At 46.5% G+C, this 25212-nt stretch overlaps 1 protein-coding gene across 2 annotated transcripts in view; it reads right to left on the bottom strand.

Annotated features, from left to right (window-relative positions):
* Positions 1–1204: 1204 nt before the first annotated feature.
* ptk7b (protein tyrosine kinase 7b) overlaps positions 1205–25212 on the bottom strand; it is an 82193-nt gene continuing 58185 nt past the window's right edge. For both annotated transcript variants that reach the window (XM_065959279.1, XM_065959280.1), the window contains exons 3-20: positions 24091–24193; positions 23794–23978; positions 20336–20483; positions 17477–17607; positions 14427–14693; positions 13853–13989; positions 13597–13732; positions 12264–12383; positions 10897–11046; positions 9662–9809; positions 9446–9573; positions 7530–7730; positions 5587–5748; positions 5159–5391; positions 4832–4912; positions 4015–4166; positions 3750–3928; positions 1205–3609 (exon numbers count right to left, since the gene is read on the bottom strand). In XM_065959279.1, coding sequence (XP_065815351.1) covers positions 3449–3609; positions 3750–3928; positions 4015–4166; positions 4832–4912; positions 5159–5391; positions 5587–5748; positions 7530–7730; positions 9446–9573; positions 9662–9809; positions 10897–11046; positions 12264–12383; positions 13597–13732; positions 13853–13989; positions 14427–14693; positions 17477–17607; positions 20336–20483; positions 23794–23978; positions 24091–24193 — 2822 coding nt within the window. In that variant the 3' untranslated portion in view covers positions 1205–3448. The remainder of the gene's footprint in view (positions 3610–3749; positions 3929–4014; positions 4167–4831; positions 4913–5158; positions 5392–5586; positions 5749–7529; positions 7731–9445; positions 9574–9661; positions 9810–10896; positions 11047–12263; positions 12384–13596; positions 13733–13852; positions 13990–14426; positions 14694–17476; positions 17608–20335; positions 20484–23793; positions 23979–24090; positions 24194–25212) is intronic.

The following is a 25212-nucleotide window of genomic DNA, read 5'->3' as shown; positions in this document are numbered from 1 at the left end:
TCAGGTGGACTCAAAGTCGTCAACGTTTCGACAGGAATTACCCACTTGCACAATTCTGGACAAAAATGTCTTAACTTGTAATTTATGTCCCGAACATTTTAATGATTTATCATCATTTTTTAAAGTGAAGCTGCTCCATGGTCTCTTCTGGGCCTCCATACATGTGTGGTGGTGACTGTGTCTGCAGAGAAATCCTCTGACTGGATTTTACTGTTCTGGTTTGTTCTGGTTGACTCGGGACATTTCTGAGCGGAGCTGGTGTGTTTCCTCCAGCCAATGACAGCGCAACAGGTGAGTTTAGGAGTGGATATAATTCAGTGATTTGACACTGATATAATGGCAAAGAAGAGAAATGGCAACTGTGAGGGAAAACACCAGAGCTTTTTACAAACGAGGATGAAGCTTAGGTTGGCTTTTACCTGCTTCCAGGCTCTTAAGAACATCCTGGGAGGAAGAGTGATGCATTCTGTTGGACAGGCAGGTGACAAACACAGGCAGTGCAGGTACAAGCAGTAAATGTACACACAGTAAGGGAGTGCACTTCTGGTGAACATGAGCCCAGGAGAAGGGGCCAATGCAACAAACTTATACTGACTCCACCTTTAAATGTATTCTCCTCCTCTTCAGTTTAAATAAGTCTCAGAGGTCCTCAAAACATGTCTGTGAAGTGTCTTGTTCTAAATTCACTCTGATCCTGTATTTGATCATGTCTATAACACCCTCTGTCAGCCCTGCTCAGAACAGACTGTTTCTGTGTCTGTACCTTTAAATATGTAAATGAGCTGTGTCTGACCCTCTCTGGAAGGGCCTGGGTGTCTCGGGCTATCTCGCTCCATGTCCTATTGTTTACAGTGAGAAGGCAGACTCAGAGAGCAGAACTAACACCTAGCTATGGCAGTGTCACCCACCTGGGGGATGGGTTACTGCCCTTTGTGATGTCATGAAGAGAAAATCTCCAAACGGCCTGTTTGAGCACACATTTTCTGGAAAGTGGAGGAGGCAGAAGACGGAGAGGATGGACTTTTCTCATCATTGGGGGTTTGTAGACAGACTAGAGACACATATTAGAGATAGAGGAACATGGGGTTCGTGGATTTTACATGACGTTACCTTTGAATGTTGATTATTATATTAAACTAAAAAGGACACATAACCAAAAACCAGTCCCAGATGTGTTTCTGTGTGCAGCAGGAATGGCAACAGGTGGGTTAAAAACACTGTGAACCTTTATTGACAGCAGCATGTATACTTTTTGTAAATATCTGGGATTACTGTGGACATTTGCAGAAGCAGATTAAAAAAACAGCACGTCTAGGTGTGAGCGCCTAGCATTCATAAAAACATTACACTAAAAACAACAACGTATAAAAACAGCTTCAATAACAAAGGCCTTTGCTTTGATTAGATAACGTAAAAAAAAGAGGGAAACAGTAAAGAGAATCCTTCATTTTGCAGGCACTTAAATGAGTACTGGTGACCAGCAGTCACTCTTTTGACCTCTTTGTACTGTGTTAGCGTCTTTAGCTGGACAGCAGCCTGAACGCTCACTGATTGGACCGTGAGGATGGAGGCGGAGCTTCAGAGACGTACCTACGTATTATAAACAGATACAGAAAAAAAGACAGGACCTTCATCATAAATAAACAGGTACCTGCACGACCAACTACACAACATGAGAGAGAGAGAGGGAGAGAGGGGGTGAGAGAGGGAGAGAGAGAGGAGAGAGGGGAGAGAGAGAGAGAGAGAAAGAGAGGGAGAGCGAGGGGAGAGAGAGAGCGAGGGAGAGAGGGGAGAGCGGGAAGGAGAGAGATTGGGGAGAGAGAGGGCGAGAGAAGGGGGGTTCTTTAAGTGAAGTTAGTGCATGGCTTCTACATTATGTACACACTGTGACGGTCCGCTCTGCAGCATTGCACAACACGCCTGGACCGAGAGGGACGCTGTGATTGGACCACTGAGGAGATGATGCTGCAGGTTCGACAGTGATAGGCTGCTTCCCTGCAACATGATCAAGTTTACACGCTGGGTGTTCTCACCCATCTGTGCCGACCGATTAGCACCTTAAAGTTAACATAAGAACACACTCTTTAAAATAAAAAGCCCAAACTGGTACGATCCCATCTGTTCAACACGTTGGCTCTTCACTCCATCTTTTTTTCATGTTCCTGAAGTTTCTCCCGATGATTTCTTCTCACAAGTTTCCTCATGCTGCAAATAACAAGAGTAACAGACGACAAACCTTCATGCAAAACCCCGACTCCACTTCTTTTTTCTAACACGGAAACAGCTTAGTAACACACACACACACACACACACACACACACAAACACACACACACAGACTCACACACACACACACACAGACTCACACACTCAGGATGCATCTGATTGTACTCTAAGCTAAACTTGGTTTATAGAGTCTTCAGAAAGATTTCAAAGCTCCACAGTTGCACAATTTTCCCGCTAATTTTCAAGGATCTTAACGCTCTAACTTTCAGAGAGTTTTTTCAGAACCGTCACCCGTCGAGCACGAGAAACGTTCATCTCACATTTCTGTAAAGCAGTCCGGGGGGGGGGGGGGGGGGGGGGCTGTCACGATGCTAGAATATTAAACTTTGATATGTTTCTGGTACAATTCAATTAATATCCAAACCTCTTTAGTTACCACGGTAACACAGACAGAAGTCCTAGGCGTCCAATATCGTGTGATTTCTTCTTTTTAATGATCAAATATTGCGATATTGCAACTCCTGCTCGCTGTCTAAATGTCAAATTGTTGCTGATGTTCTCATGCAATGAGACAGCATGAGAGAGAGGGAGAGACTGAGATATAGTGCAGAGTTGACATGCAACATTTGATCATTCTGTACTTTTAGGCTCCTTGGAACAGCAAAGGAACAGAGATTCAATCGTTTTTTAAACGTGGCATCGAAAAGGTATCAAACATTTTCACAGCCTTAGTGTGATTCAAGATGCTTTCCATTAATCTGAGAATCCAAAGCCCCTAAAAACAGCCCTAGTTTTAAGTGTGTGTGTGTGTGTTTGTGTGTGGAGGGGTAGAGGCACTGAGGTTGTGAGGCTCCGTGGATCAGAGAGGTCTCAGGGACAGTACGGCAGGCAGGCAGGGTCACAGTGAAACCACAGGCTGGGCTCAGGGTGGGCGGGGTCGGTGGTCCATGCTGCTGTTAAGGCAAACGTAAATTCCGCTCTGCCGTCGAGACGCCGTCCACCCCAACAACGAGTCTGTTTCCTCTGATTATCAAAGAAGTCTCGTCCACACAGCCGCGGTTTGAAATGCATATAAAAAATGTTTTCTCCTCAACCCTCCTCCCTGAAATGTGAGCGAATAATCCAGCATCCTGTCTTTATTTAGGGGGTGGGGGTGGGGGGGTGGGGTGGGGGGAGGGGTTTGGTCAGAGTTCCCCTCAGATTCAGGGGTGCTGATGGTCGTCTCAGACTTTGCTGTCAGATGGCAGCTCCCCCAGCGCGTGGACGATGTCGGTGAAGGACGGACGCTCCTTCAGGCTGGGCGCCCAGCAGCGACAGATCAGCTTGTAGATTTTAGACGGACAGCCGTCAGGAGGGGGCAACTTCAGCTTCCCTGTCTGCAGAGCTGGAGGGGCAGCGGAGAGACGGCGGGTTAGAATCAGAAACACAGAGTTTAATGGACATGCATGAAACCCCATCAACCACCACGCCCTGTCGCAGGATGCCACGGGGGACAAAATGTTTCAAATGAAGCTTCACACTGACCTTCCAGCACCTCGTCATCATTCAGTTTGGAGTGCGGCATTTCCCCGTGGCTGAACACCTCCCACATCAGCACCCCGAAGGCCCAGATGTCAGACTTTGTGGAGAAGTCGTCCTCGAACACAGACTCAGCAGGGAGCCAGCGCAGCGGGATCCACGCCTGTCTGTAGTGATAATACTCACTGAGGGAGGAGAGGGAGACATCAGCACGAGGAACAGAGACACCACCGAGAGAGTCAAGAGGGAGGTTATGGTGTAAGAACAGAACCTGTTGTAGACGTCCTTGCTGAGGCTGAGCGACGACACCTTCACTCGTCTCTGACTGTTGATCAGACAGTTTCGGGCGGCGAGGTCTTTGTGGACGAAGCGGTGATTGGACAGGTGCTCCATCCCATGAGCCACCTGGGCACAGATGGAAACCTGCAGGGGAAGAAACTCCGCTGATGATTCAAAACAAGTCTTCAAACATATCACTGTTTTTTCCACACAGACAGTGGAAACACTTTTTTATTTGACATGGAGATCATTTTGAAGATTTATTTTTGGGCATTTTGTGCCTTTAATGGAGAAATAGGACAGCAGATAGAGTCAGAAATCAGGGAGAGAGAGAAGGGAAGGACATGCGAGAAAGGAGCCACAGGCTGGATTCGAACCCGGGCCGCCTGCTTGGACGACTACAGCCTTCATACATGGAGCGTGCTCACTTACCACTGCGCCACCAGCGTCCAGACATGGAGATTATTTTGAGTAAATATAAAACCGCTTCTGAAGTAAAGTCAATGAAGTTCTCTAAACCTGCATTTTTCTAATGACCAGCAGGGGGTGACACCGCTGGTTTTAACAAGAAGTCATTGATAAATACTCTTTAGTAAACATTTTCCTGAAGAGTGTAAGGTCTCAATCTCTAGTTTTAAGTCTTCTTCAACGCAGGATCATGATCAGTTAGTTGATGATGTTCACATTTAGAGTCAAACAGACGAGAAAGAGGGGAAGATATTCCAGCTGCTGTTCATCTCTATCTCTCTTCTATCTGCATGAACGATGTCGTGCAGTATGCTGTGAGCTGTCAATCATCCGACACTTACTTTGGTCTTGGTGCTGATTGGCTGAGATTTGATCTTGTCATCTTTGCTTTTGGAAATTCTCAGGAACTGTTTGAGGTCTCCCTGATGGATGAAAACAAAACAACATTAAATCAGGTAAAAACACAGATTCACCTGCAAGAGTGTGTGTGTGTGTGTGTGTGTGTGTGTGTGTGTGTGTGTGTGTGTGTGTGTGTGTGTGTGTGTGTGTTTCTGTGTGTGTGTGTGTGTGTGTGTGTGTGTGTGTGTGTGTGTGTGTGTGTCTCCATGTGTGTGTGTGTGTCTCCGTGTGTCTCCATGTGTGTGTGTGTGTCTCTGTGTGTGTGTTACCAGGTCGTAGTACTCCAGGATCATGTAGTGAGGCTCCGCCTCTCTGCACAGACCGAGCAGGCGGACCACGTTGGGGTGGCTGAGCTTGGCAAACATTTCGGCCTCTCGGCGGAAGTCGAGCTGAAGCTGTTCGTCTCTGGTCTGCAGACTCTTCACCAGAACCACCGACTCGTCCTCGCTCTCCTCCAGACCCTTAGCCTTACAGAGCAGCACCTCGCCGAACTCACCTTTACCTGAACACACACACACAGCCCAGATCAAAACGTCACACCTCAGATTCTCTCATATATATCTACTTTTATTTATTCTGTTCAGCTTTAAAAACAAAGATTAAACAAGCTCGAGATGTTAACACTCAGATTAGTGAGTCAAATATCTCAAAATGAGTGAGCTAGTATATAAATAAATATAAACATTAATGAGTGTACCCAGAGTGGTGATGGTCTGCAAGTTTGCTCGAGGGAAGTGCAGCTTGTCGTTGTTAACGTGGCTGTGGCGTTTCTCTGTCGTTGCCGTGATGCCCATGTTGGTGAGCGCCACTTCCTCCTGGATCTCTGTGGTGGTGTGTCCGTTTTGTTGAACGGCCCCTCCTAAAAAACACAACACACATCCCACATGGTCAGAAGTCGTTGAAGGTAAATGTGGCGTACATACCTATAACGTAAAATGTATTTAAAGGTCCAATCAGTGAGATGTGTAGAGAGTCAGATGATAAAGGTATCTTACTATATGATCAGACATTAAGGAAACATGTTATGTTGAAGTGCTGGCTTCTCTGACAACAATGCAGCAGCCAGTATGTCCTCCTTCTAACTTTAGATTCTGGTCCTGAATGCTCTGGATTTGTTTGGACCAGAGAAGGTAGGCGGTTTTAAGGCACCCCCCACACGGCCGTTTTGGACGCCCCTCAGTTTGCCAGATATGAGAGCAGTTATCAGGTCAACAGGTGTTGCAGCGATGGAAGCGGGCAAGAGAAGTGGTTCAGATAGAAGTGATTGTACCCGACCTAAAAAGCCTCTGCATGTTTCTAATAAGCTCCACGAGCAGAAACGTGCTCAAACTAGGATCAATATTGGAGATGCTTTTGGAAAATGGGGAGAGGTTAGAACACAGAAAGGTTTACAGACCGATGCAGAGCTGGATAAACACTGAAGCTTCAGTGTCCACCACATGGTGACCTGTGTGAGCATGGACTCTAGACAGGATCATTTTCACATCACTCGCTCTAAATGTTTGATTCCACAGGAACAGAACTAAACGTTCTAGGCACCCAACATTTGGGTTTTCAACAATCAGAAATTGCAGGCAAACGTCTGATCAGTGTCTGAATTGTACAAATACGCTGGCCATCGTCTTTGTGAAATTCAGTGTGCAGAAGATTGCCTGCAATTTTTGATTGATTCATTCTTATTCTACGCACCTCTCTTATTAAAAATATGTATTATTTTAAAGCTTTACTAACTATCGAGAAAAATGAAGTATCGACTGGATCGAAAACCTCAGAGAAATTAGAGAGGATGCTGTTCCTCAAGTGTGTACCCTTTCAGCATTTTTTATGTTGAATGCAATACCAAAGACAAACACATGATGGCAGTAGATATCTTTAAACTTTCCAACAGTGACTCGAGGTCCATGACTTTCAGAGAAAGAACAACTTGAGCACAGAGGCTGGAAAATATTAGTCCCTAAGTTTAAAACTTTAGCGGAGAGAATCACTCCCATGATTCCCCACCATCCTCAACGTCCATCCATCCATTATCTATACTGTTTGGGGTCGTAGGGGGGCTTGAGCCGATCCCAGCTGTCATTGGGTGAGAGGTGGGGTTACACCCTGGACTGTTTGCCTGTCAATCACAGGACTGACATATAGAGACAGACAACCAGTCACACTCACATTCACACCTACAGACAATTTAGAGTCAGCAGTTAACCTAACGAGCATGTCTTTGGACTGTGGGAGGAAGCCGGAGTACCCGGAGAGAACCAACACATGAACGAGGAGAACATGCAAACTCCACACAGAGAGACTCCTGTCAGACGGGGATTCAAACCAGGAACCTCCTCACTGTGAGGGGACAGCACTAACCACTGCAGTACCACAGAGCCCCACAGAGCCCCCTGGTGGTGGAACTTATAAACTGTGCGTTTAATGTTGATTATTTTCTCTTTGTCGTTGTTTGATCTGAAGTTTAAATGATTTCAGTTTCTGCAGATATAAGCATCAGTTAACTTTGCAAACAACCAGTGGACAGAAACGACCTTTAGAGGGCGCTGCAGGAGACTTAGGTTACGACTTCTACTTAAATAAACATCCTCCCCTTCTGCTCCTTCCTAACATTTACTAAGACCCTGCTTCATCGACCACTCGTACCGTTGAGACACTCCATCTCTGGCTCCTCTCCGTCGCCGCCTTTCTGCTGGCGTTTGGCGTGGCGTCTCTTCTTGCAGTAGAACATGAGTCCGAGCACCACGATGATGTACGCCACAGCTGCTCCCACGGAGAGGCCGATGGTCTGGATCATCTTGTACGGAGCTTTGTCCCCGTCATCGTCGTAGGAGTGGTTTGGTTTGTCTGTTTGGAAACAAGCAGCAGTGATGGATCAACTGGAACACTTTAATCAAAAACATTTATTCTATTGGCTGCAGTTTGTCTCGCTTCTCTTCCTTTTCTGTCAGAGACAACCCTTCAGATTTCTAACTTCCTGTTGTTTTCCGTCTCTGTGTTGGATTCTGTTTTCATGTTTGGTACAGATCTAAATGTAAGATATGCACATTAAACATTTACATGAATAAGAGTTCTGAGAGTGAAAATGCAAACATGCAGATTATTTGAATCTCATGAGGTTCATCGTGTGATGATCTCTCACAGTTCTGTTTCTCTGCAGTTTAATCTTTGAAACAAGACGCGACCACACGATTATCACGCTCCAGAATGATTCAATAAATGTAACATTTGAGCTTTTTAGTGTTTTTTTCAAATGCAAAAATGTAAAACATGCAGCTTCTGAACTTTTGTTGTTTTATGGTCATTTTGTAAAATAAAAGTTTTTGTCTCTTTGTTTCATAGATGTCAGCATTTGACGATGTAACTTTGAGATTTGGGATTGTGAAGAGCATGTTTTTAAACTTTGTGATTTCGGAAACAATTAAACAAAAAAACATTAAATAATAAACGCTACACGATCGGGCTGTAAGAGGAAAAAGCCGCTCTCGTCTGGAAGAGAAACAAGTGATCTTTTATCTCGATTAAAGAAATTACTGAGACTGTCATTTTATAATGTGTCGTCTCCCGGGTCTTGTGCCGCCGTCGGACTGACCCCGACGTGCTCCAACAAACGTCTAAACGCGATTAGCTTGTCTTTTTTTAAACTAATCCAGAATGCTGTCCTCCCTCTTTGTGAGAAAATGAGCAGATACGGGACACTGTGAGTCGCCCTCACTCAGCAAACAAAGATCCTCAGAGTGTGAAGACTTATTAAACCCCATCGCCACGGCAACAGGCGGGGCGTCAGAGACGTGGTCGTGGTTACTAACCTGTCGAGACGATGACAGGTGGAGGCTGACGCTTTAATGAAGGCCTTTGTCCCTCACGCCACGAGTGAGCACCTCCGAGTCTAAAGGAGGAGGAGCCTGTGTACGGATGCTGTGTGTGTGTGTGTGTGTGTGTGTGTGTGTACATATGGTGTGTGTGTAAATATGATGTGTGTGTGTGCGTGTATATATGATGTCTGTGTGTGTGTGTGTGTGTGTGTGTGTGTGTGTGTATAACATGTGTCAGTGTGTGTGTGTGTCTGTATATATGATATGTGTGTGTGTGTGTGTGTGTGTGTGTGTACATATGATGTGTGTGTGTGTGTGTGTGTGTAAATATGATGTGTGTGTGTGCGTGTATATATGATGTGTGTGTGTGTGTGTGTGTGTGTGTGTGTGTGTGTGTGTATAACATGTGTCAGTGTGTGTGTGTGTCTGTATATATGATATGTGTGTGTGTGTACATATGATGTGTGTGTGTGTGTGTGTGTGTGTGTATATAACATGTGTCAGTGTGTGTGTGTGTCTGTATATATGATATGTGTGTGTGTGTACATATGATGTGTGTGTGTGTGTGTGTGTGTGTGTGTGTGTGTGTGTGTATATAACATGTGTCAGTGCAGTGTGTGTGTGTGTGTGAGTGTGTCTGTATATATGATATGTGTGTGTGTGTGTGTGTGTGTGTGTGTGTGTGTGTGTGTGTGTGTGTGTGTGTGTGTGTGTGTGTGTGTGTGTGTGTGTATGTTTTAAACTCACCCACGACAAACAGCTTGGCCACGCGGTCTTTGATGCTGCAGCTGTTTCCGGCCACACACGTGTACCTGCCCGTGTCCTCCGTGGTCACGTCTCTGATCACCAGAGAGCCGTTTGACATCTTCTGGATCCTGAGGAGGAGAGAGAGGACAGGGCGAGTGAGGGGATGGATGGAGTTTGTGTGCTGACTCAGATAATGTCTATATCTCTGATCTTCACCTCCTGTTCTTGCTGATGTCGAGCGTCTTGTCTTTGACCATCCAGTGGATGTGGGGTTCAGGGTCTCCGGAGGCCTGACAGTGCAGGACGGCCGTGTGACCCTGATACACTGTCGTGTTCTCCGGCTCCAACCTGAAGCGAATGTACACTGAACACACACACACACACACACACACGCACACACGCACACACGCACACACGCACACACGCACACACGCACACACGCACACACACACACACACACACACACACACACACACACACACACACACGCTTGTTAACACCACACTCAGGCCACAGAGCGTGTCCTTTGACACTGTGGTTAATGAACTCCGTTACACTCCACAACGAAACAGGATTCATTATTGACTCTGAAAGGAAACCAAACAAGCCGCTAACGCTGCTGAGTCTGAAGACAGAAATCGATCCATCACGTTCACACAGCCCACATTCTGACTTTGGTGTGTTGATTTTCACCTGTGGCGACAAAGCGGAACTAACAAACGAATAACTCAGCCTACTCATCAGTTACAAGCTGGAATACATATGTCTGCCTCTTTGATTGGAGGATGACATTTATTCTGTTAACTTGTTTAGACTTAAAGGAAGAATGTGCGACTTTTTGATCCAGTAGGTGTCGCCCTGTAGCTCCAGCATGAAACCAAAAGGCCACGCCTCCTCCATACTGAAGCCTCTGCTCTCCTCTAGAGACACACCTCCAACCCCCCTCCTGTCGTGTTCTCGAAGGAGTCAAGCACAATCAGTAGATATAATTGTCCTTAGCTCGAGCTGCGATCACCTGTGTCCTGCATTGTTGTGTTAGCATGCTAATGTTAGCGCTCTTTAGTTAGCTCGTAGCTTCACATTGCATGTAAACTGACCCAGAATGATCGTGATCTAAAAACTCTTACTAACATCCAAATAATCAGTGAGTATGTTCTTCTTCTTCTCTCTAGTCCTTGACTAAAACAGTTTTTATACACAAGGGGAGGAGCCGGCCGTCCCGTCCATGTAAACACGACTCTGACAACAACACAGCCAGCGGTGATGATACAGCGATGTATCATCTCTACGGCCTACACGTTGTTTCTTCTTAACTTCTAAAGCTTGAGAAAAGATGAAAACACGACTTCCTGTCTTGTGAGGAGCTCCTGACTTCAATCCAGAGATACTTTAAACGTAAGACTGATGCACACGTTCTTTGTTCGACCCGTTCTCTGATGAACTGATCTTACCGGCCACGGTGAGGGTCACCAGCGCTCTGATCTCCCCCTGCAGGCTGTTGGAGGCGATGCAGGTGTAGTTCCCGGCGTCGCTGCGGGTCACTTTGGTGAAGTGGAGCTGGCCGCTCCTCTGCTCCACGTGAGGCGGCAGCTCTCCTCCGTCTGCAGGGGGCGAGAGAGATAGAGAGAGAGACAGAGAGGGGGGGGGGGTGAGAGAATAAATTGACTTCTCACGGCACACAGATGATGAAGGAAATGATCCATTTGACTTTTTACATTTGACTTGTTTTTAAGTCACTGCATGGTTTAGCCCCCTCTCATTTATCAGAAATGTTAACCCCTTACACCCCAACACGATCACTCAGATTCCTCTGAGCGGTCGTCCCTCGAGCTCAGGTCCAGCACCCCCTCCCAGCTGTGGAATTCAAAGCGCAACTCAAAACCCACCTTTCCTCCCTGGCCTTTGAAATCAGTTAAAACATGAATATGGCGGCTCTCCCGGTCAGCAAGCCGCCATCATCACGTCAGACCCCTCCCACCACTGTTCCCTTCTGGTCGGAGGCTCCAGAGGATCTGTGCAAAGTCTGCCTGTTCTGCCCCCCCCCCTTTATCAAACATCCTGAGAGGGTGCAGACGAGTACACACACCTGCACTCTCTCTAAGCTGCTGCGAAGGCCTTATCGCACTTCTTCAGGCACTAACACACTTCATGCACCAGAACTTTCTTTACATTTGATTATTATTATGATTCTGTTTCATACTCTGCTCTTACACATCACTGGTTCTTCACTGGTCTGTGTTTTTCTTGCCATCATGTGCTCGGTTTTTTAACTGTCTATAGCTTCCCGTCTCTGTCTCATGAATACATCTCAGTTTGTTTATCTCACTCCCCTGTAAGCTGACATCTTGAATGGTTAGGAGGTCGACTACACGGATTACACCGGACACTTGGAGTAGAAAACTTTAGACAACATTCAGTAAATTTACACTTTGAGATTTAAATCTTTAACTCTAAGAAGTTGGAAAGAACCTCTAACCCTGACATGCACAAATACAGAGAGAACAAGTGATGGTGAAAAAGTGAAAATATTCAACAAAGACTGAACTGAAAGAATGTCGTGTGAGGAACAATGGGTCTGTTTGAGTTGGATTATGTCCAAAGGCAGATACATCAACCTGTCATGCCTCTGATGGACAGGTGCAGTAGGTTCAGTATGTTAGTGATGTTAAGGTGAACTCATCATATCTGCTGCGTCACTGTAACAAGTCTATTCCTGCCCCCCCCCCTCGTGTCTGTAAGATTTCTGTTTGATTGATGTTTTTGTTTTTTATTCATGTTTAAAACTCAACATCTTGATAAAAGTCAGCGCTGTGTTCACCTGCTGTGGTCCAGCGGATGGTGGGGGGCTCTCTGCCTTTGGCCGAGCACTGGATGGTGATGTCGTTGTCGAGCTCCAAGCACTGAGAGGGCTGAGGGGTCGGCGTGAACTTCAGCTTCTCTGAAAGTTCAAAACACACACAAAAACAGAGAACATGTCAGAGCCTCTTTGTGCAGCTCAACCTGCAGATGAGATGACGCTAAGCGGCCGCATTCATGTTGGGACACATTCAGGGAGAAGTGTGTGCACGTACGTGTGTGTGTGTGTGTGTGTGTGTGTGTGTGTGTGTGTGTGTGTGTGTGTGTGTGTGTCTATCAGAGCTTCAGATCACACAAACAGAGATGTCAGGCGTCTATCACAGAGTTAATCACGGAGATAAAATGTGTTTTAATAAAGCTGCCCGCTGTGAGTCGTACTTCCTGCAGACACAACATGCACACGCTAATGCTATTTAAGGAAACCCACACGCACACTGACATGACCTCTTTTGTTTTTTATTTTCTCTCAGTGCTCTTTACCATCACAAGGAGTGTGAGTCACTTCATGTGTAATTGTTGTTGACTGTCGTTTACTTAAGGTCCTGACACACCAAGCAGACGGCAAAGAACTAGTGACGACGAAGGCCACTTGTGGCGTCGGCTCACGTCATGGCCAAAAGGTTGCACTTGAACACACCGCAAAGACTACAGCCGACGGCCAACCACCACGTACGCTCTGCTCATGTGTGAGAGGAAATAACTCTCCATGCCAGCAGGGGGCGGTGGTCTGTTGTTATGATACGAGAAGACCATTTTCACACCGCTGTCGCTCACCACTTGTATTATAGGTTGTCTACTAATGGAGAATAATGTCTGATAAAAAGTTGAATATGGCGCTGGCGTTGTCAGCTCTTGGTCTTTTAGTGGAAAAAGAAAAGAAGAGGCGGAGGAGACAAACAAGGAGAAACCGCACTAATGGATGAAAGCGTGGATACTACAGCGACATGCTCAAGGGGCTTTACTGAACCTGTGAGGAGAGCTGGAGAGAAAGGAATCCTCCCAACAGACAATCAGAGAGATTCCTCTCACTGACTGTTGATTGAACATGTCCAATCGGCCCAAAAAAGGCCAACGGGGGCCGATCTTCTCAATGTGTCAGGACCTTTAGTATTTAGTGAGCTGTTTATATGCCCCTCTTGGCCAGGACACTCTTAATTCTTAATCTCAATGAGGTTCTCCTGGTTTAATACATAAAAAAAAAATAATAATAATAATACTAATAATAAAAAAATAAAAATCTGCTCGCTCACATTGCGGTTCTGATGACATCATGATTTATTGTGCAGCAAACTTACCCAGAACAGTAACTCTGGCGTGCCCACTGAGTCTCCCGGCTGCAGTTAGTGTCTCACAGCTGTACATCTGTCCGTCATACACCTCCACGTTATTGATCCTGAGGCTGCCGTTAGGAAACAGCTTAAAGCGAGAGTCCTGCAAATAGAGAGAGAGAGAGAGAGAGAGAGAGAGAGAGAGAGCATCATTTAGACGAGGTTCATCTGTAACATGAAGACAAAGTGTTTATCATTATTAACTATGTATGTGATATGTGACCTCTGCTGTGACCACCATGCTGTTGCGGTACCAGGTGACCTCAGGTTCGGGGTTGGCCTGAGCGTGGCAGTGAAGGAAACCGGGTTTCCCCTCCTCTAACAGGCTGTCCTGAGGCCTCGTCACCCACACCGGGGCCGCTGTGGACACACGAGCACAAAGAAGAGAGTTCATTAAAGAGCACACGGACAGACTTCACCAGAGAGGGCGTTCAGGAGACGCTCAGCAGCTACAGGAAGGACACATCCTGATTTACCGTCAGTATGCTCGTTATGCACCAAATCCAACATCACACACCCTACAGCTGCCTAGAGATTATGTACGTTTGTGAAGTTATCTTCTAAGAATGATTTCAAACGGGATTCATTAAACGACAGTCGACTACAGTAAGACCGCGGCGTCCCCTCGCCGCCATCATCCTGTACCTGATGTTCTGGTGTCGTCAACAAATCCAGAAAGTGACGACACGACTTAAAAAAGTTGAAACTTTTCTGAATGAAAGCTCTGCACGCTACAGTTGTTAGTGAAGCAGATTTAAACCGGATCATGAAGTCTTCCGTTTTTAAGGTTCACTCACTGGCCACGGTGAAGGTGACCTCCTGAGTCCTGCGCCCCGCCTTGTTCTGAGCCACACAGGTGTAGATCCCCGAGTCTTCCCCCTCTGTGGGACTGAAGACCAGGTCCAGATCGTCCTGGTACACCCGGCCCTCCGCGGGGACTCGCTGTCCTTCTCGTTCCCACCACACTTCGGGTTCGGGTCTGCCGCGCGGGGGCCGACACGCCACCCGCTGCAGGGTGTCCGCCGTGAATACCTTCGACATTCTGGGCACCATGTCTTCGATTTCTGGAGAAGAAGAAGAGATTTAAACACCAACATCTATTCACATGGCGGCCATTTTCCTCTGACGCCACTCTGAAGGGAGCTCAAATGCTACGTTTTCTTTTTTAAAGATTTATTTTTGGGCTTTTTGGGCCTTTAATGGAGAGATAGAACAGTGGATAGAGCCGGAAATCAGGGAGAGAGAGAGAGAGAGAGAGAGAGAGAGAGAGAGAGAGAGAGAGAGAGAGAGAGAGAGAGAGAGAGAGAGGGGAAGGACCTGCGGGAAAGAAGCCACAGGTGGGATTCGAACCTGGGGCCCGCTTGGAGGACTACAGCCTCTGTGCATAGGGTGCGCGCATTAACCACTGTTCCACCAGCGCCCCCTCAAATGCTACTTTAATACCACTCGTTCGTTTACTTCAGAGCCGCAGACTTCCTGTCAGACTTCCTGTCAGGTCCGGGGTCGTCGTCTGATTTAAGCGCAGTAATGAGGGAACAAAACGAACAGTAGTAGGACGCCATTTAAATGTTTGGTGGGAATTAACGGAGCCTGTGTGCGGTGGCTCATATCAAAACTGGCAGCCCTGATACACAAAGTGGAACTTGATCTGTGGGACTCACAAGACCTCCCACTACTGAGCGGTTTATCACTCTGTGATGTGTGTGTGTGTGTGTGTGTGTGTGTGTGTGTGTGTGTGTGTGTGTGTGTGTGTGTGTGTGTGGCGAAGTCATTAATACACTATTGGCCAACAAGGCTGTGAAAGCCGGTCAGTGGTGAAGACCTTCTCCGACTTCAGGATCTAAATCAATTAAGGCGAGCAGCAGAAAATCTCATTTCTCAGCAGATGAAAGCGGAGCGAGGAGCGGTTCAACTTGTCCCTTCACACTGAGTTCTGCTGCCACACAATCCCCCATAATGCCTGCAGGGATTAGCATCAGATTAAGTGAATTAAGGTATTTAAATGGAGCTGTGGTTCACTGGGTTAAAACTGCAGATACAGCCCAACCTCGTTAATCCTGAACCCGGGGAGGGGGGGGAAGACCAATAAAGACCCCGGGACATGGAAACGAATCGAGATTCCAGCGCTAAGCTTCGTCAACATATTTGACTTGCATGCACTTGTATTTGAAAATGCAGGCTGATTAGTAAGATGAGAAGATACTACAGCCTGTTCCTGCTCTAAGCTCCGGCCTCCATTCACAAAGCTGTGACGGGGATTTTCTGTTGATCCACAGTCACGATTAGACGGGATGAGAGACATCACTCCACGTCACTTTCAAGTGCATAAGTACAAAAACTCATTTCTTGTCATGTTTCAGAAACTAAATGCACAAAGTAAGAATAACAGTTTTAAAGGTCTGAAGTTTTTATCTCGTATTAAAGAGGATTAAACGTCTAAACTAGAGAACATGACTACCGTAAACTTTCTGACTGCGGTTGTCTTTGGTCCATTTTTGCCTTTTTAGAAAGGACAGCTGAAGAGAGCGAGGAATCACTGGGAGGAGAGAGAGAGAGAGAGAGAGAGAGAGAGAGAGAGAGCGGGGGATGACATCCAGCAAAGGGCTGAGGTCGAATAAGAACCCACGGCCGCAGGGTGCAGGTGGCTGAGTGGTTAGTGGGCGCACCCCATGTATGGAGGCTATAGTTCTCCAAGCGGGTGGCCCAGGTTCGATTCCCGCCTGTGGCTCCTTACCTGCATGTCATTCCCCTCTCTCTCTCTGATTTCAGACTCTATCCACTGTCCTATCTCTCCATTAAAGGCACAAAAAGCCCAAATACAAATCTTTTAAAAAAAGAACCCACGGCCGCTGCAAAGAGGACGAGCGTCTCTGTAAGCCGAGGAGAGGTGAGCGATATGAAGCGATGAAGGTCGTGGTCGTAGTACAGGTGAGAATTTAAAACAATGTCAGGCCCTCACTGCAATCTGTCTTAAAGGTCTCGGTCTCGCCTCTGAATCGAGAAGCATTTTTACTCTGTCTTGTCTCGGTCTCAGACAGGGCGGACTCTTGATTTGAAATCTAGACCACCTCTGATCTGCAGTTTTTCCGAGTCATCACTGTGATAATAAGGAAAACTGATTTTTCTCCACCAGTTACAGCCTCAACCCTCCCCTTGTTACGATCTGAGTGAGTGACATGCCCCCTAAAAACCAGATGATGATTCTTCAGAGATATTCTTGGTCTTGGTCTTGTCTCAGTCTCGGAGCGCTCTGGTCTCGATTAGTTTGGTCTTCTTGACTACAACATTACTGACTATATCTGATTGTTATTATTAAATCAAAAACACATATTACACATATTTACTCGTGAGGGTTTCATCAGCTGCCCGTAATTCTACTCATGTTGTGTTAAAGTCACAGAGAGAGGACGAATGACATGAAGCATTCACGGCCTCTTAAAACGCCGTGCTCGTCCATTTAAGTCATATATATATGTGTGTTTTATAAAAGAGCAGGTCGAGCTTTAGAGGAAGGTGGAGCACGCTCTGCAAACAGCTGCGGACTGATGGAGGAAACAACGCTGACAGGAAGCAGGAAAAAGCTCTGTCGGTGTGTGTGTGTGTGTGTGTGTGTGTGTGTGTGTGTGTGTGTGTGTGTGTGTGTGTGTGTGTGTGTGTGTGTGTGTGTGTGTGTGTGTGGTGGATACAGCTGGGCCGGATGTCAATAAAGGAATGTGATTATCATGAACAGATCTGCCTCTGAATGAAAGAGACGCAGAGAGATCTAAAGCTCAGATTACAGAATCACAGGTGTTTATCTCCAAACAGGTCAACAACTGACCATGTGTGTGTTTGTTTGTGTGTGTACCTGCGATGAGGAGGGAGGCTTCCAGCGTGACCTGAACCCCGCTGACGCCGCGGCCGACACATCTGTAGGTCCCCGTGTTCCGGGGTTTGACCTGAGTGATGAGCAGCGAGCCGTTTGACATCAGGATCACCCTGAGGAGGAGAGACAGATCACAGAGTTAGTTTGCCAACACTTCTAATCACTCCGTCTCACAGGACTCAGGTCTCACATCGTGTCATCAACAACCAGCTCGCCGTCAGATGGCGTTCCACATACAGAAACACTTAAAATTAAAAGCCTGCAAGGTCAAAGGATGCACTCTTAAGGAGCGTGATTTCATCTCTGAAAATACGTTGTAACCTTTGTTTGGGTCTAGAGATGCTCTGCCATGAAGGAGAGTTAATCCCAGAAAATGAAGTCTCTTTTCACATGGACCTACTTTCTTTGAGCTTGGCACGCTACCTGACGCTGTCCACATGGCCCTGATTCACTGGAGCCATCTGCTGCTCCAAATAGGTTGGAGTAAATGCTAAGAGTTTGTCCACAGAACACAGAAAAGTGACCTACTTAGTGACTTAATTTGAAAAAAGTCTTGTGCTCCTGGCAGGCTGCAGGGAGAGTCAGAGCCAGAGACGGGCAGGACGACGAGTAATTAAGGGCTGACCTTAAAGCAGCTACAGCGACGACGGAGAAGGAGGCGCACCGCTCACAGAGACGGGACAGAGACTCTGCAGCACATCACGACTTCACATCAGAGTCATTTTGTGAGGAAGAGGAAAGGGAGCAAGAAATGCAGAGAGAAATAAGAAACGGAAACGATGGATGATGTTTTGTTCCCAATCAGCAACATCCAGAAAAATTATTCAAACTCTGAAAGACTGCAGCTCCTCCAGTGTCCACTAGAGTCTGTCTCCTGCAGTGAGTCAGTCCCCATAGAGCTCCATGTTAAAATGTTCAACTTTACAGCTGATTATATCCTGCTGCGTTCTCACATCAGCTCACTCTGACTTTCTGCAGAATTAATACGAGGAGGCTGGAGGAGAAACTCCGGGTGAAGTCAGAGTAAAAACATTTGGCTGTTTGCGTTCACACATGCAGCTCCTCCTGTGAATATCAGGAGTGTTTGAGGAGTTTTCTGCAGGTGTGAATTAACGTTTTTCGTTCATACAGTCTACGATAATTTCCTGAGGAGATTTTCCCAAAGCAGGACTGTCTCTGTATCACATTCCCTCCTGATGTTTGATTTATCTGTGTCATCTCTTCTTCTCTGCTCAGCAGTAGAAATGAGCTTTGGGAGCTTGTGAACGTCTCCACCTGAGAGATGGAGAACAAGTCTGAGGAAGATTACTTCACTCCGAGGACACTCAAATAACCACAAAGCTAAATGAACAAAGGCAGATTTATTTTTAGGAATCCTCTTTAGTGATTCAGACAGAATTGGCTCAGTTTTAGATTTTTGCCTCCCGAGTCGGTCTGACCCGAGGGACGGAATCACGTTGAGCTCCTTCTGGCGTGTTTTCTTTTAGTTCCACACATATAAAAAAACCCCCATCAAACATTAACACATTATCTAAAGGGGGGGGGGGGGGGGGGTCTACAGTGAGAGGACGCTGGAAACAGGCGAGCTGCATCCCCATCAGCTCTGATCCATAAACACACAGAACGCTGAAAAACAGCCAGTGTGTGTGTGTGTGTGTGTGTGTGTATTTCTATTCAAGCTTTTAAGCAGTCTCTCTGTGATCGTGTTGCTGAGTCAGCACAGACGAGGTGACCGAACATGCCTCTGACATGCTCGTTACACATGACGTTGTTTATGTTTATATTAAAGCTCCACACATCAATAAACACTTTTAATTGAACACAATGCCTAGTTTGAGCACGTTTCTGCTCGTGGAGCTTATTAGAAACATACAGAGGCTTTTTAGGTCGAGTACAATCACTTCTATCTGAACCACTTCTCTTGCCCGCTGATAACTGCTCTCATATCTGGCAAACAGAAGGGTGTCTAAAACGGCCGTGTGGGGGTGTCTTAAAACCGCCTACCTTCTCTGGTCCAAACAAATCCAGAGCATTCAGGACCAGAATCTGTTGTCAGAGAAGCCAGCACTTCAACATAACATGTTTCCTTAATGTCTGATCATATAGTAAGGGCACTTTATCACTTTATCACATCTCACTGATTGGACCTTTAAAAACATTTATAATCATTGTCTTTATTTGCAGAACATTGTCATGTGTCTGTTTATATTTCAGTTTCTGCTGTGAAACAGAGGGATGCTAATATTCTGTAATCTGTTGGAGTGGAATAGTTACATCAGCATCTTTTATATAAATCAATGTTGACATTAAATAAAGCATGTTCAGTAGAAACGTGTGTGAACCCGGAGGCCGCGCTCGGCTCTCTGTAAAGAAATGACCTATTATTCTGGTGTGTGTGCGTTTATGGGGACACGCTGCTGAGATGATTGTAGCTGGAGGGGAGACCAGGGAGGTTAGGCCCCGTGTGAGAGCTGCAGCGCCCTCTGTGATTGGCTGAGAGAAACATGTGATTGTGTGATGAACAGCAGAAACTTTGCAGTGTTCAGTTCCAGTAATGATATTCCTGATGTGCAATCCGTCTAGAGGCTGTAACAGGATACAGAGAGCAGAGAGACGGACCAGCTGGAGCCTTTTATAAAGTGCATTATATATTTATACTGAATGCAAACAGCACTCCAGATAAAGCCAGAGATAACACAACAACGCTACAAAGCTGCATCAAACCGCTGGAACACTCTGCGTACAAACAAACACCAAAGACAAATAATGAAAACAGCAGTAAAGACGGAGATGAGAAGTCAGAGAGAAACTCTTCAGATGCATGATGGCGTCTAAACATACCGAGACTTGTTAACCAGCAGCTCTTTCTCGTGGTACCACTCCAGCGTGGGGGCGGGCACGGCGGTGAACTGGCAGTGAAACGCCGCCTCCTCGTTCCTCAGCACCACCTGGTCCTCTGGAGCGACCACCTGCCGAGGAAAACTCTTATCTGAAAGAGACGGGGAGAAAAAAAAAAGACACTGAAATGATCTGCTCTGGACTTTATTAAAACCTGCCAACAGCAGCAGGACGACTTCAGGTGTGTGTGTGTGTGTGTGTGTGTGTGTGTGTGTGTGTGTGTGTGTGTGTGTGTGTGTGTGTGTGTGTGTGTGTGTGTGTGTGTGTGTGTGTGTGTGTGTGTGTACACTTCAGGAGCCTCTGGAGACTTAATGAGGTCAGTGAACAGAACCTGCAGATCATCTGGACCCTCATCTTCCTTTTTTTTCACCTGCTGCTCATAAAACCTCACAGAGAAGATCATCAGAGGGGGGGGGGGGGGGGGTCTCCTGAGGCAAGAGGTACCGTAACATAAAAACAAAAAAGTGGAAGTAACAGACAAAGCAGCGGAGTCCTCTACATGAAGCTATGATGAGAATATGTGTCTTTCTATCAATGCTACGTGTAGTTGAAGAGAATCTCAATGTGAACTAAAGAGTGGAGAAGAACATTCTGGAGAACAGGAAACATAATGCAGCAGGTTCATTAGAGCACAGAGATGGTAGAGGTGGCGTGCAGACAGTCTATGGTCGTGCAGTGATCACAGGGAATAAACGTCACCACCCCCTCCCACTCGCTCCAGGTGAATTCTCCTGATTATATCCTTCTGCGTTCTCACATCAGCTCACTCTGACTTTCTGCAGAATAAATACCAGGAGGCTGGAGGAGAAACTCTGAGTGAAGAGAGAAACATTCAGATGTTTGTGTTCAGACATGACGCTGAATTGGAGATATCAGGAGGTTTTGTGCAGGTGTGAACAAGACTTTAGATTTTTTTCCAGCCAGTAGCAGCAGGATTATTTAAACATTTTCACATTACCTCATAATGCCTGAACTGCCCCCCCCCCTCCTAATACTCTGACCTGCCAGAAGCAGAGATTTGGAACAGTAAAGCCTCATCACATAGTTTTACTTTAAATACAAATCTGAGGGTGTTGAGCTCGTTACAGGAACATGAAAACACCTCTAATCCGGGTGTATTGTGTGAACAAATCTAAACAGCTCACCGAGGTGAACGCTGCCAGCAGCACTATGCTTGCTGAATGGTGTGAAGAAGAAAAGGAAGGTGTGCACTCAGAGCCCACCTGGCCCACCCAGGACGTGTGTGTGACCCCTCCTCTTAAAGAGCCATGACCGTGAAGTGAAATCCCTTTAAATCTGTCAGCTTCTCCTGCAGGTGAAGCCGCTCAGAAGAGCCCAGGGTGGCAACACGGTAACTGGAAACTCAAACAATTACCCATTCTTCCTGCAGCCAGGTGCTAAGCTAGCGTGACTGCGTGTGTGTGTGTTGCAGGTGGCTAATTAGAGTGGAACAGGGCATCAGGTTTCTTGCACAGATGTTCTGCTGTATGTACAGTACCCGCTCTGTGGGGAGAAATACACAGGAGAGAAGTCCAACATAAATCATGTTGAGAGCCTGCAGAACAACATGTCCAGTTGAAAACACAGAAACATCCTGTTAGCTCCACACATCAACCGGAGGAGGAGAGAGGAAAGGGTTAATACCCAGGCTCTCTTTGTTTTAGCTCGATTCATCAAAACTGAAGTCCCATCAGAGATAACTGGTTTAATGAAGGTGGTGATGAACTTCTCTGTGTGCAGGTTTTCATCTTCAGGCTCCGTGCACACTCACAGGAAACGGGGCATCATGTCATTCTGAAGTCTGGCGTGCACTGTATGGTTGTAGAAAAGTGGCGGTGGAATGTCAGCTCACTCTGTACGACTGAATCGTTTACGACGCGCTACCAAAGCTCCAGATTTACAAGCTCACACTGAATGACCTGATTGTCAAACACGGCCTGAGAGCTCACTCTGCAAGAGTGAAATCAGGACAGAGCGTTCACAGCTGTGAACAGAAAACTCCCAAAGATGCAGGTTGAAGTCAGGTTTATGTGTGTTTCAGTTTTCTCATGTGCACGACTCAAATCCACGCAAGTACAAACTCTCTCTCTCTCTCTCTCTCATAATCTGCATGGCCAACAAACACAAGCCAAAGAGCAGCTGAATCAAAACAAATATTCCCTCTCAGCAGGAGGTCTGCACAGAAACGGCTCTGCCAAAGTTTCTTTCACAATAGGAGGGGGAAAATGAAATTTAATTCCTGCTGTTGCCATGGTGATTTCAGAATCTGTCCAACACTTTGTGCAGGTTAAAATCAGAAAGAGATAGCCCTGAAGACGTGGAATCTTCTCGAGGTTCTGCTCACACTGAGCGAGTGTGTGCATTCAGAGAATCATCTGACCGGTCAGGAGCAGCTGGTCGGGCCGTGATCCGCCGCCGTGCCTTAGAGTGTATAGCTCGACCAACAATGAGCGATCAGATCATTAAAACTGACTTCAAAATCAGTGTGTGCCTCAAAAATCGGGTCTAAATGGGGCTGCACACTTATAGATATACTCGCCTTCTTCAGTCAGACTCTGATGATGAACAACACAGGAAGTGAACATTTTAGAAATCAGAACTGTAAAGTAAATAATAAAGCAAAAGACTGCAGAAATACCACCAACGTACACCTTCAATTTAAGTATTCATTCAACCAATCAATGCTCTCCAAGCTTCTCCCTTACATTTCTAACCGCACATCCTAACGCTCTTCAATCAAAAACATAATCTCTAAACACATGACGGTCATCACCGCCCTGTAGGGAAGGCCACATCATGCACCAAAGATAGTTTGACATTTTGTTAATTTGATTCTGTTTTATATTAAGTTTCTGGACTGTGGGACCACAGCTGCTTTATTTGTTTCACATTTTTTAAATCTACCTCTAAACACACAAAAATCTTTATGTTTATAAACCTGCTCGTCTATAAGCATCGACCTGATCCCGACCGAGGCTAAATAAATGTAATAAAGACGTGAGCGGTCCGTCTCTTTGTAGTGAACCTCTCTGATGTTGTTTTTTGTCGGAGCGCTGGATGTTGATGATGTTGTTGTTTCTGTCTGCGTGTGATGGAGGAGGAAAGAGGTGCTAACACACTCTCAGGTAATTACATCAGGGACAAACTCACATCCTCTTCCTGCTCTCTCACCACTAATGGTACTCACACCTCCTCCTCCTCCTCCTCAGCAACCTCTATCCTCCGCCACCTACAGCATATCCTCCTCCCCCTCCTCTATATCCTCCTCCTCTAACCTCCTCTCTCCTCCTCCTCCTGACACGAGGAAATGTGGAAAATTGTCTTCAAGCTAAAAAGACTGATCTGATCTGTTGTCTCCGGCTTTTGACACTTTGTTTCCATGGTTACACACATACACACACCTATGATGTTGAGGGTGAAGTTGCTGTTGCTGCAGACGTGTCCGGCTGCGTTCTTGGCGCAGCAGTAGTAGAGGCCGTTATCGTCCGGGCTGGCGCTCCTGATGGTCAGCGTCCTCTCCTTGTTGTTGATCTGATGGCTCTTCTCTGTCAGCTTCATGCCGTCTTTAAACCACTGACACGTCGGCCTGAGAGATACAAAGGTCAGGACACAGGGGAAGAAGAAGAAGGGCATGAGAGAGGCCAACAGTCAGCTTCCTGATCGCTCTGAGCGGGAGGACATGTGGGGGGGAGACTCACCGTGGGTGTCCATCGATGTGACAGCGCAGCGTGACGGGCGCCGAGCTCTCGATCTCGCCCTCTGACGCCGGCTCCTTCAGAGTCACACCGCCGCTCTCTAACCCTGCAGAGGAACAAAAACAAAGGAGAGCGTGAGGAGGGAGGGAGCACCGGAGGACAGGAGAGAGAGAGAGACGGACAGGAGGAGAAATTGAGTTAAGTGGTCGTTCTGTCGTCCGTCCTCTCGGGGGTGACGGCAGAGTCACATGGCCGTGACTCAGGAATGCAGAGAGAAACCACATCACTACTCTGTCCTGCTCTCTGAATGCTTTTATAGACATCTAATGGACACTTCATTGACTTTCTCTGCTCAAAGACTCTTGCAAAAATCAAGTCAAGTCGCCTTATTTATATAGAACAAAAGAAAGCAGCAGGAGGTGACCCGGAGTGCTTTACAGTTCATGCAGACGGAGGAGAATCTGCAATACATGTTGCAGGATTAAAGGCATGATGCAATAAAAAGCAACAAAACATACAACTCTGAACATGATGGAATCTAAGGAATAAAAAAGAAAGTGAGGAGCAGTAAAGGTGAGAGGAAACTGCAGAAAAAAAGCTGCCCCCTCCATCTTTTCTTTCATGTTTCCCCCAATACATGAAGAAGTTCCTTGATTGACACCGTACATTTGTCAGTAACGCAGCGACCGTGTGCCGCGCTGGAATTCCCCTCCTCTGCTGCGTGTCGACACTAAATAGAACCAGGGCTAATGTTATACATGTGATGACATATTAGCTGTGGTTGTCTGACATGATTTACAGGGCGGTTGCTGTGTGTGTTTGTTTGGGTTGCCCATGAGGCTTTTTCTCTGTGTGTGTGTGTGTGTGTGTGTGTGTGTGTGTGTGTGTGAGATAGTGAAAGACATTCCATCGAGCTCTGTTCTTATAGCTGGAGGCTGAACACTGCGATCATGTTTGGATCATCTATGAAATATGCTCGGTATGAGAAAACGAGAGGTGGAGGGAAGAAGTGACCAAAACTGCAGTTCCTCCGGTGTCCACTAGAGGCTGCCTCCTGTGCTGAGTCGATCCACATAGAGCCCCATGTTAAAATGTCCAACTGTACAGCAGAAATAAACATGTTTG

The sequence above is a fragment of the Labrus bergylta genome, chromosome 10 (assembly GCF_963930695.1).
Source record: "Labrus bergylta chromosome 10, fLabBer1.1, whole genome shotgun sequence".
Taxonomy (NCBI): domain Eukaryota; kingdom Metazoa; phylum Chordata; class Actinopteri; order Labriformes; family Labridae; genus Labrus; species Labrus bergylta.
Note: the sequence above shows the minus strand (reverse complement) of the source record. Positions and strands in the feature narration are given on the sequence as shown.